The sequence below is a fragment of the Strix uralensis genome, chromosome 3, assembly GCF_047716275.1.
Source record: "Strix uralensis isolate ZFMK-TIS-50842 chromosome 3, bStrUra1, whole genome shotgun sequence".
Taxonomy (NCBI): domain Eukaryota; kingdom Metazoa; phylum Chordata; class Aves; order Strigiformes; family Strigidae; genus Strix; species Strix uralensis.
This window is the reverse complement of record NC_133974.1, coordinates 108,612,239-108,625,371: the sequence shown is the minus strand read 5'-3', so window position 1 is coordinate 108,625,371 and position 13,133 is coordinate 108,612,239. Positions and strand designations below refer to the sequence as shown.

General features: G+C 37.7%; 1 protein-coding gene across 1 annotated transcript in view; it reads right to left on the bottom strand.

The window, feature by feature from the left end:
• The window catches only part of CNIH3 (cornichon family AMPA receptor auxiliary protein 3), a 51,510-nt gene that overhangs the window by 24,458 nt on the left and 13,919 nt on the right, over positions 1–13,133 (bottom strand). The window contains exon 2 of the mRNA XM_074864862.1: positions 575–643. Within this exon, the coding sequence (XP_074720963.1) occupies positions 575–643 (69 nt within the window). The remainder of the gene's footprint in view (positions 1–574; positions 644–13,133) is intronic.

Here is a 13,133-nt window from a genome sequence, read left to right as displayed (position 1 = left end):
ATATTCACATGCTTAAATCTGGGTTGCATTTTGGTTCATTAGGTAAAACTGAGTTTACAGTCCCAGGGCGATATTTAACCTTTTCCATAGCAGATGCAGCAGAATGTGTTATTTACTCTTAAAGTACAACAGAAATTGGAGCCCTGCCATAGGACAGAGAGGTCTAGGAATGCACGTCTTATCAAATCCCTTCAAGCTTTTGACTCATTGATACAGACAGTAAGAGAGAAGGTGGTCATCCCATACTTGAACACAGAGAAAGCAAATGATTTCAAAAAGGAAAACTTGTGCCACAGAATGAAAAGATAAAAAGAGAGCATTATCATCACATTATGTATATCCTTCAGTTTTGAACTTCCAAAATATTTTCCTGTCTCCTTCAGCAGAAAGGAAAGCTATTAGCATAAATAGTCAACATCTGGCTTCCTAAGACTGGCCCAATAAATCAATTTTCTAAACTACAGTTGACTTCACAACAGACTCTACATTCATTTCCACACCCATATTTTCACAGACAGCTCTGTGAATCTCCCTTTCTTTAGGAGCTGCCGCTTAGTGAGCCACTCGTACTTACTGCGTGGACTGGGTTGCACTGATCTATTGGGCTTTTGAAGTCTGTCCGAAGTTCATCAAAGGCGATTATCTGAAAAACAATTTTTTTCAAATATTGTAATGAATACTCATTCGAACACTTACTTTTCCTTTAGGGACTAGTTAGATGCATCACCTCCCTTCCTCCCTTTCCAGAAAAAAGATGGGAAACTAGTTTCCCTGACATGCTCCTTTCAGAACTAACTAGTTTAAACAAAACATGGGATACTCCTACATATGATACCTAGAAGCCATTCATCTGTCACTCTGTAAAATCATATCTACAGCCTTTTCAGCACTGTTGCTTTCCAGATTTTTTACCCTCATATGAGCTAGAATTCTTTTCTCAAACTTCCAGATGACATAAAACTATTTCACAAATACATCTCCAGGCTTGATGGAAAAAGTCATTAGCTGCCTAAAACACACAGATGCATCAGGTACGCTATTCCAGGTTTAATACATTCACAACCACCCCTTTTTAGTAGTTGTTAAACCTACTTCAGATATTAATTCTGAATTAGTATCAGCTTAATTATTATTAAGCCACTATTCATTACCAAGCAAACTCCTCAAAAGGTAAACCACTCTAGAGCCCTTCCTGAATTCCAGCAGGTTTTAGAACCTTAGTTCAGAGCTCATTAATGGAGGGATGTCTTTTGCTCATGGCTTTCAGTTTCCTCCATTAACCAATGGATTGAGACACACTGATAATTACTGCCTGCTTTTAAATACTGCAGATAGAAGTGCCCATAAAAATAATAATGCTTGATAATGTTTACTTGGAAAGAAAATAGCTGTAATAACTCTCAGCATATTTCATTCAAAGATCTCAAAGCATGTTCTTAACTTTATTTTATGTTTGTATTCTAGTAATTCTGCTTGCTTCACCCAAGGAATGAAAGCTCACTATGACAGGCACCACATAAATAGATGTTAAAACAATTATTCCTTTTTAGACAACTTACAACCCAGGAAAGTATTTGTTCTCAATAAAAAGGGGATGGAAGTACAAGATAGCAGTTGGGTAATTAGTATATGAGTGCAACAACCATTTTATGACATGTTACAGCATGCCTGTTGCCTAGCTGTTCAAAAAATAACCAACTGGGTGTCAGCACAGACCTGTTGTAGAGGTAAAACGCATTCATTTTACATATATGGAATGCAGGAGCAGAAATCCTGAAAATGGTCTATCTGTGATTCATATAATAATCTGGTGAAGAGGCTTGAGAATAAAACCTAGAGCTACAATCCACAAATCTAAGCACTACTCCTCATCCCACTCTAATGCTGCATTCATCACACTGAAGCACATTTAAAATCAAAAGTGTGGCATTTTACAAGAGCACTCTACAGAATTCAATTTATTCAACTATGACAAGTCAAAGTGCCAGAATAAACCACAAAGGGAACTATAAAACATGATTATAAGTGAAGCATTTCTCCCCATGGATGCACTACCTCTACAAGTTAGAAATTAGATCTGCAACGATGTTTAGACTAAGGTAAAAGAGCAAATAACAGAAACTGTTATTTGGGTCGGAGTACAATTGTGAAGAATAAGGCTCATGACACCTCTGTATTTAATACTTCTTGAACAGGTCTCAAGCTGGGCCAACTGATAAGAGGGTAACAAGCATGTGAGTGAGATGCACACATTTCTGTTTGTAATTGGGTATTGAGATCGGCACTGACAGCATTGACAGAAGCGGGGAAGGATAGCCCTGTAACAGGTAAGAGAGCTGTCTCTGTTCATAGCTGCGCCACTGATTTACCTTGGGATCCTGTGCATCTCCCTTTGCTTCACTGCACTGGTACTTACAGACATAGCTTTAAGATAGAAAACTGTTATGAGCTTTGAGTGACAACTATTTTTAATAATGTACAGTGGTAACAGCTTTTTTTCTGTTGTAAATGAGCTGAAATTTCCTTGGGGGGGGAAAAAAAAAAGGTGAATGTGCTGTGCTTTTCCTTTTGGTAGTCAGTAACAGCAACCAGGAGTTTGAGATCATCATGAAATGACAGCCAGTACAAGATCCAGCTCATGCTGTGAGGAAAGACTGGTCTGAGACAACAACATGGGGAACCTGAATACTGGAATCATAACATGGAGCACCTTCAAGGAAGTCCAGGAAAACCTCTAAATGTTCACTGAACACAGAGATAGGATGACAACCCTGCAGCATGTTTAGATGAAGAACCAGGTTGATCTGAAAGACAGAACCATTAAGGCAGGGCTCTGTTGAGCTAGCCTTAACTAATGGAGCTAAGTCTTGAAGAAATCCTAAATGACAGTTTGGAAAAGAGATTAGCCTCAATGTATACTACACATTGAGATTTCCTCATTTTTTGCCTTTTTTTTTTTTTTTTTACCAGCATTCCCAACTCTGTTGTCAGCATATCAAGAACCTACTCTTTATTTGCTGGCACATCATTTATGTTATGTTTTATGCATTATATCTAAGTGCACTGAAACAAATCTGACAGTATTAAGCACATCATTTTCATGGAACCAGTGAGTGTAAACACAATAGCCTCACAGACAAACCTTTTGGGATGCAAATTATGACAATGTTAAGACTGAGGTCTTGTATCAAGCACACAGGATTGGAGGAAAGTTTCTTCATTATAAGTTTCAGTGTGTCTCTGGAAGGAGGCTGACAGAAATAAATCCTCCTCAATTCTTATTATTTTATTTCAAAAAAGTTCCATAATAGTTTATTTTGTTAAATCTCCAGGAATAGAAATCCAGTGATGACATGAAGATACCTATTTTAATTTATGAAAAATAACATTCCTATTTCTCAGTCACAGTGAAAAGCTTGCAAGCATAACATTAAGCAGGCTCACAATTAGATGGAATATAAAGAAACTCCCAAAGTCTTTTGGGGGCATGGTTTTTTGTGGTTTTTTTTTTTTAATCTCACAATATTGTGTGCCCTAATTCTAAAACGGCAATTGAGAAATGATGGAAACAAAGCTCTAGCTTCTGAAGATTGGCAGTTGCTCACAAAACACTATGTAACTGTGCAACAAATTATATTGTATTATTGAAAATAAGGCTGGGTTATGCTGCAGCATGGTTTACATAATTAATTAGGAAATGTCTTCCTCTTTCAATTATAATTAGCCTTCTGTAGCAGTTTAATAACCTGGGGCATTGTGTGGCCAGAGTTGCCCTCTTTCCCTACAAAAACCAAATAACTACTTGCCTCCATTAAGGATTTCACAATGCTTTCACAGGAGGTGCAGTGTTCTGGCCATACTCTAGAGAAACAATCTTCTACCCATTTACATTTCAGCTGGATGCAGTACAGCTACCTGCTTCTCATACATCAGCAGATCAGAGTTGCTGAATGCTCTGGGACAGCATCTGGGTATGCTCAAGGTCTGTTTCACCTCCGTAATTGCCACACTTACCAGCATCTTGGCAGTAGTTCGTTTGGAGGCAAACAATGTAATAGATCCTGGTCAGGGCACTTCACCATATGAATTGCCATAATTTCACCTTTATGAATGAATGTATTTTATAAACCATACAATATCTTTTAGTTAACCAATCTAATTTGATCCAGGGTGGAAGTTAAGATGACAAGACATACATGCATGTGGACATCAGCAACCCCATCTCTCCAAAGGCCACACAATAAACAGACTGTTCCAAAGAAAAATGACTAGCCTCTAGTCACAAAGCTAGAAAGGTAGCTGAGCAGATAGTATTTTGGAAATGTGTGCCAGGGACTGATCTTACACAGAGAAGAAATTTACTTCTATTAGTAAATATTAATGTCGTATACAGCTTCACATAAAGAGAATAAAGACCATTTGATATTTATTTAGGAACTTCAAGAAAAAAACCAAGTTATCTGTTTATTTGCAAAGCTGTATCTGGAAAATAAGAGCATCATGTTTAGCAATAATTTTTATCATTACCGCAGAAAATGGCCAGGGATTGAATGGAAAATGGATACTGAACTATGTTCTGACTTGGGGAATTTTCCCTGTGATTCCACATTGCAAAACACTGCAGGAAGTTTGTTCTGCCACTGCCCTAGCCGTGCTTTTTTCTGTTGATAGAAATGTACTTGTGGGTGTTATCCACCTAATAAAACTAAAGGTTTATAAAAATACTGGTTGCATTCTCTGGTGATTCACACCATCTGCAAATCTCAAAACTCCAAGTGTAAGTCAGCAAGGAGTTTGCCCCAGTTTAAACACATATTGAACAGATGAGATTGTGATGACAACGTATGTTTCAGTACAGCTACAACTGCAATTATATTTATAAAATTTGTTTTTATTACCGCACTCTCTGTGCTCATCTCTCCAGACAAGAACAGCTTTGAATAATGAAATATTCACAGAAGATCAAACCTGAATTTTGTTTTCTTCCTATGCTTATGCACCCAAACTGAAAATTTCACCTATTAATTGTAGGAATGAATTATGATTTATCATTTTTAGGGAAGATACTATTTTTTTTTAATCTCTGAGCTCTTACAGAAATATATTTTAATTGAGAATGTGATGTTTCAGGGTGGCAGTGGAGTTGGAGTGGGTGTGAATTCAGTGACAGCAAAGAAGTTGGATATTATTGCTTATTGGCATCTCAGGAAAGTTAAGATAAAACAGAACTTGATGACAACCACACTAACCACAGAACAGTAACACTTAACATATGTTTCCTTGCCACCACCCTGTCAATGTACCACAATCCCATCTTGAAGAAACTTTATTTAACCGTTCATTTAAACATTTTTTTCTGGCCCTCCACTCTCATACACAATTTTCACAGCACCCATACCTGTAGTTCATAGGCTGTCTGCCAGTCAGCACATGGACAGAAGGTGGACAGGTTTAGGAGCACAGTATGCTCCTAAACTTCATGCCTGGCCATTAACAGCTGTATAGACATATTTACTATGTTTGGGAAATAGTGCTGAACAGTTATTATGTTTGAACCATGTTGATGCAAGCTGGATGAGTTACTTTGTTGGATTTTGTTGAGCAGAAACAGCAGCTGACAAAACGGATGAGACACAGTCAGGTAAGAACGCAAAAGGACCTGAAATGGAAGATAAGTCACTGCCTTGACACGATGGACTAAGGGAAGCCCATAGAGAGATGCAGAGAATGGTGACATCGACAAATTGACAGACTGAGAGAACAATTTTGTTACCCAATTTTTATCATGATATGAAATGAATCTGAACAAGAAATTTAGCTATGTGGTGGATGAACATTTATTCAAGGTGGTTGTTTCTCTTCCCTCTTTCTCTTCTGGTTGACCTGACCTGGTTCATGCTACCAAACAACATAAACACAGCAAGGAAAACCCTTCCCCCTCTGTAACGCTTCCTCTGAGTTGACACCTCCACTGCGATCTCCAATGAGAGCAGTCATTTCAGCTTAAGTGACTGTTGGTCATAATACCTTCAATATTCTTGTAATACCCTATAATTAATAAGAAGTGTTAAATATAAAATAATTTTATTACTGTTATAGTCTCTGATATGGCCCAGAGACCATACATGACACATCAAGTAATGTAGCAGTGAGATTTAAACTGCTTTTTAAGTACTGTCTTCCTCCCCCTCACCAGGACCACTTTTTGTTAAATTCAGCACTCACAGCATCACAGATGACTGAAACCAGGTGTGAATCAACCCGACAATCTTCTTTTAAGAACACCATAAAGTGCTGACATTAGGCTAGAAGAAGAAAATTAGATCAAATTACTGGGAAAAAATTCTGCCTGTGATACTAACAAATCCTGTTATACGATACTAAACTACATAAGAGCAATTTGGCCTACTTTGGTTCATCAGCACAGGAAAAGGATGGAATGCAGGTTGTGCTATGACAGGAAAAAAAAAATACATATACATATATTTTTTAACTTACCAGTGCTTGAGTGTATTGTTCATTACTTGTTTTTACTAAATGTTACTAAATGTCTGATGGGCTGGGGTTTTTAAGCCCCTGAAACCAAGAGCTGCCTGCTCAGAGGAAACTGTGTTCAGCTCTCATTTCATATCGTGTTGTAATAAATCAATGTCTTCCTACAACATCTTGATTGCCACTGAGCTGCACAGCACAACTTGCACAGCGTCTGAAGGCAGAAAAGACAGAACCTAACTTCTACTGCAAAAAACCCAGCCTGCTGTTGCACTCAATCATCTACCTGCAGCCCCTCAAAAAAGGGCATCAAACATGAAGGTACAGTGATAGGAAAACATCCAGAATGTTTACAAACTTTCTATAATTATTACTTAAATAGAAAATTAACTTCAGGGAAAGGATACAGGCTCACAGTTAAGAATATGCACAAAGCCTTTAGACTATACCTGCATTTCTTTGTAACAGAGGAGTTATCAGCTGATTCTTAAAACACCTGGAACTGGGTAGACATGCAGTAAAAGAATAGTTCCCAGAATCCCTTCACAAGTCACTTTCTGCCTTCAGAACAGGGGACAAAGTTGACTGTTACTGCTTGAGTCAATTTGGGAGGAATTAAATAAGCTAAACACAGAGGCCAATGCTACACAGCATCATGCTGTATGCATCATGTATATGCTGACAGAAAGCTGAAATACAATCTCTGCTCTAGGTCTTGGGGTTAACTTTCAAACCCTTCAGAAAATCTCCAGATCAGTATAACTCTCTGCTTTTCACTTCGTAAAGAGGGAATTTTTATATTTTTACTTTGTACTTAATGAGTATTTATGGCGCTACTCACTCATGCTCTTAACACTAGCAGTCTGTACCCAGTTTTAGATCTATACTTAACACAGCTCATGAGGTTTTCTGGCAAGCCCCAGAGCTGCTTCATGTTCAGGTTCACACATTCAATTTATGACCCACTGAAAGAGCACAAAATTATTCATTAAGGTTCCAATTGTAACTATAGTAAATTCAGTGTTTCAACGAGCTAGACACTAAGGTGTGTTGACTTTAAAATGCTGGAGCTGTGCAATATTACAAGTTTACAAAGCTGTTCTCACTCATGCCCCAATGACTATCTATTTGGGTGTAAAAAGATCTCCAATAAAATAATAGTTCTTCATAAAACAAACTACTTCAATTTACTGGGGATCCAAAATGTGTTATAGTACAGATTCACTAACATTTACTTGCTCGGGGGCCTGGGGGGCGTACAACTGCTCTGTAATCATTAGTATCAGTACTATGTAAACAGTTCAGAGAGGGAAATGAAGAAATACATATTGAAACTGCAGTACTGGAGGATTTAAGGAAGCAGAAAGTTAAAAAGGTACAGTTTGAACACCACATGGAAGTCAGAAAACATACAAACTTTCAAGGAAGCGTTTTAAGTCTATTTTAGCCTCCCTCCCAATGACCCTGCACACTAGCATTTTGTAACTACCACAAGCAATCAGATCCTCATTTGCAGTTAAGAGGAGGATTAGGTGCACATATCAGAGTTTTCGAAGTAATGTATTTTCTTTAAGTCAGAAGAACAAGTATTTCCAACATTTCCAATAACTGATTCCGAAACAATTTCCAGATTTAAGACAAAAAGCAAAATTTTGTTCCAACACTACATTTTGCTTTGGAATTTATTTTGGTTTTAGGCAAATCAGATTATATGACATAGTTCAATATTTCATTGTATTTATTTTAAAGAAAACAGACTTCTTAGTAGAGATTGAAACATTTCCTCTTACTTTCTAGATCAAAGTATCTCGTTTGTCCTATAATTAAACAGTAATGCCAGTAAATGTTATTAATTTATTGTCACTTTTGTCAAAACAGAATCCAGGAAAGAGAACTGGAGGGGACTTCCTGGGCTGTCAGCTTCTGCCCCCAATTTCTGCAGACACCACATCAGTGGTAAATACACCAAGCTTATTTTTAAAACAGGGAGGAGGCATATGATTTCCCTTTTCACTACTCCATTTGGAACACAGCACAAACCTGGGAGTTTCGTTCGGGAGCCTTCTCCTAACTTTTAAATTTGTTCAGAGATAACACAAACCATGTATTACACTACCAAGACTGCTTCATTACAACAGCTACTTAGTAAAATGAGAAAGTTTTATTTTGTGGGAACTTGCATCAAAATTGGCACAACTCCAAATCCATTTGTCTTCAATTCAGCAGAAATTCCATCCCAGCTCATACTAACTGACATTCATACAAACCCACATATACACACACAAATCTTATGCATTACAGCCCTTGATGTGAATTAATAACAGAGCTAAATGATGCTGGCACTAATTCTCTACTTAATTTTTTTTCCTAAAACAGTGGATTAACTCTTGGGTGTCTGGAGCTTTTTTATACTGACACCTGCCAACAGAAACTAGATCTAACCAATCCCTTTTTTGAAAAAAATCAAAACCTTTTTCTTGCCAAATTTCTTTGCAAGCCTTTATACATAAGTTACACATATCAAATTATCCCTGCATTATTAACTCCTCACTTCTAACAGCAGGGAGAAGGAAGATCCTTATGAACATGAGAAAAGGGCCACAGATAATGTGATAGCACAATAATGAGTGGCAGAGAAATAAAAAATGGTGAAATAAGGTTCCTGTTTTGGGCTTTACTTGGCTATCCAGCAGGCTCAGCTCTCTGTGGCTGAGGGGACACCACACTCTCCCCTTGCCGACCTAAACAGGGACCAAGTCCAAAGAGAACTCTGTGCCTGCTCCTGCATCCCAAGGGACGAGGTGTCCCTGACAAGGAAGTGCAGCAGGAATTTCCTATGAAGACAACTCAGAAGGCAGGGAAATCTATCCAGCCAAGCTGTGGCCAAAGATAAGCTGCTTGCACGCTACCCACATGAGTGCATCTTAACAGCTTCAGTTTGATTAGGGGCTGTTTGAGCAGAGAGGCCTGACACAGCTCTACTCCCCACCCCTGCATCAAAGCCACACTGCAGGAATTTATATATGGCAGGTGTAGGAACTGTCTCAATAGTCAGGACCTTCCAAATTAGTAATGGAATTCAGTACATCATCTAGAAATTTAAGAGTTTTATAGTGGTAAATATCACCACTGCTATTTATGGACTTCAATATACCTTATTTGAAAAGATAACCCAAAGATGCCCTAAAATCTGCTTCTTTAGACTCAGATTCAGGAGAATGGAGTTAGAAAGCCCTGCAGGCCAAACACCTACAATATTTGTGTGGGTTTGTACTTCAGATAAGGAAACTATTAACAGAATTAATAAATATTGCCTGCCTGGTTCACATCACAAGCTTTCAGAATACAGTCTTAGCTCCCAATGACATGCACAAACGACGCATTACCTCTGTTTCTTTGTAGCAGGCAGAGTACTGCAAAACATGTGCTAGTTTAAACATACATGCCCTGAAAAAGCATTAGATAAAGTCAAAAAAGAAAAACCATCATTCAGCCTAATGTAATTTTACATGGATATACTATACTAACAGGTGAAATATGCAACTCCATGTTGCATGTTAGTATCAAAGAATAAACCTTTAATCCTTGCCTATCCTCGACAATGTTCCTTCCCTCACCCCTTTATTAGACTGTTTGCAACTGCTTATCTCTGAAACCCAGCAAGTGCTCTGATATTTGTAACAGCACTTCCCCATTAGCCAGATGGGTGTATCAGTCAGCGTCTCAATGTTATCTCATATTTAGTTCCATGCCTTTCTCCATATGATCTCAGCTACAAACCTGCCTGGTATTTCAAGTTGCCATATTGGGGCACATTTGCATCTTGATTATATTTAAAGTGAGGCTTAAATCCCTCTGGAAGTTGCAGTTACATGATCAATGAAGAAAGGACGGGACATAAAGCAAAATAATTTGGAGTGATCTTTGCACTGTCAAGTATAATTCTAGTGGAAATCACCCCTCCTGACTTTCTGTTAGTATGAAGAGGTCTTCTCTCCTCTATTAGAGAGTGATAGACAGCAGTTGCTTAGAAAGATTATTCAGAATGGCACGAATGGATGAGCAACCTGCCCCAAAAGCCAGAAAATGTTAGCCTTTTTATAGTATTTTATTCCTTGTCTGTATCTTTTTGTTAAACATCTCCTATTAAAAAAGAAAAAAAGGCTCAAATCTTGGTTTTCATCATACCCGCCCATGTAACTCGGTAGCTTCCCAGACCAGTGCATCTGAAATGCTGGTTTTGATGAGAACCTTAACACTACAGCCAAATAAAGCACAGAAGAAATTGGGAAGAAAGGTATTCCTTTCTTCTCTTATCACTCTCCAATGTATTTACTTCTCTAAATATTGCACTTATTAATTCACCACATATTAATAAAAGTAAACAATAATAACGAGCAATGCTTTGCAGTTATAAATCTCCCTTCAAGGCAATTAAGGTCTTAAATTCAAGGAAAATATCATTTCCATTTTTTATACAAGGGGAAAAATGAAGCTCAGAGAAATTAAATGATTTACAGAATCAGTGGCAGAACCAAAGCCTCCGGATTGCTGCACCATGTAAAATGTAGGGGAAACAAAGAATACTGTCAGAAGACTAATAACATATGAGAAGTGAAACTATGCATTTCTGTCTCATTATTGTACTGTTGTTCATCTCTAGAGCAGAGCATTGCTTTAAGCAGTGCCTTTGGATTAAGATTGCAAATGGTTTTAAATCACTCAAGGGTAGAAAATTGTTCTATTTGTCAGATTTCACACTAACAATTGTATGGCATTTCCTTGCTCTACTTAACTTGAATTTCATATGCTGCCACTATTAAACAGCACAGAAATCTCCTCACAGAAATCCGAACACATTGCTAATGCAAAGCGAGCTCCTGTGGCTCCATCCAGGGATGCCCAAACATACACCTGAGCATCTTTATCTTTTTATTGAAGTTCTTTTGTCTGTACAAGGATGTTACATTTAGGCCAACATCATTTAAACTTTTTAGGCTCTAACTGGAAGCTTGAGCTAACTTAACAGTCATGAAAATCTTACTGCAATTTCTGAAGTATTTAAGCCAGATCCTAAGTCTTTTTCAATAGAAACACCAATATGCAAAATTAAGAATGCATAATCTCCATACTGCAAACATGATTCAAAAGGATTTCCTATCTACCTATGGAAATATAGAGGTGTAATTATACTACTCTAATTATATATTGATGAAAATCCATAGAGGAGGAATCTCTTGCTGAGAGCACACGTGCACAAACATACCAGTCTGCATTGGTATAGTTACACCACTGTATTCCCCTGCATAAATAAAAACTATACAAACAGAAAAAAAAAAAAGAAAAAACAGAAACTCTACAGCTAGACAAAAGTAGTATTATTGCTTCAGCTACACCAAATCAGATTTTCAAGTCTGCAGAGAGGTGCAAGAGAAACCACTAAGAATAATTATTTGGCAGTCACCTGAAACAGTCCACAGTATTAGCACAAGAATGAAAAACTCCATCCACATTGTGAAAAAGACAGAAATTTATCTTCAGGATTACAACCATACTTACAGAGCTTTGAGTGATTTGAATGGAAAGTTACCATCTCCATGAGCTACTGGTTATTACTGCAGACAATAATTTGAAAAAGCAACCTGATTTCTGAATGTAAAGAATTCACTTGTTATTACTTTTGACAAAACCACTAAAAAAAACCTCAGCAGCTGCAAAATTCTGTTGCAAACACAATGTTCCCAGAAGGATGATTTAACAAGCATCTATTGACAGATTTCTACAACTGCTATGAAACAGGCATTTTAAAATAATTTCATTCAACTGCAAGGAGAAACAGTTTTACTGGCTAACAACAGGATTCTGGACACAGATTTCACTTGCTCACCACAGACATGAAATATGTTCTCCAGTTATCCTGAAACTGAGAGATGTCAACCCTCCCCTTTGGGAGAGAGACAAATGTTCCCCAAACACAGAGTTCAGAGATTACCTGTGCTTGTACCACAACTTTATACCCACTCACTGTCTTCCAGTCTAGACCAGCTGAAACCCAGCCAGGTGAAAATCAGCTGTGCACATATAAACTGCAGTTCATTAAGAGAAGGAAGACAAGCAAGCAAGCTGTGCAGGAGGGATGCTGCTAATACAGCTGTACAGACCCTGCTTCTAAATAGGCTAATAGTTTGCTCCCTGCAGCTAGAACACATTTCAAAACAGACCTCAAGCGGGGGAGGATTTTTTAAGGTAAGTTCAGACTGCCATGATTCCTTCCCACCCCAAAGGATTTCATAATTTTTTTGTCATAATTCTTTTTTATTAAAAAAAACAACCCTTGCATTACTGCATTAAGTACAGGGAAACAGTTCAGAAAGTAGCAGTATTCTGCTACCCCTCAACTTTTTTTTAAAGGGACACAAACAGTTGTTACCAAAACTGATGAAGACATCACATTGTTCTGAACAGAAAATAGCTTGCATATACATGGAGATGCATTACTTAAGTTTAATTACATTCAGTGTAGCAGAAACAATTCTTCTGCCTCAGCTGACTCAAAAAATCATGTCTTCTATCTCTCACAAGAGAGCCATCAGGCTACTCATTTTTTTGAAACATGGATAACAGTGTCAGTTCCACTGCTG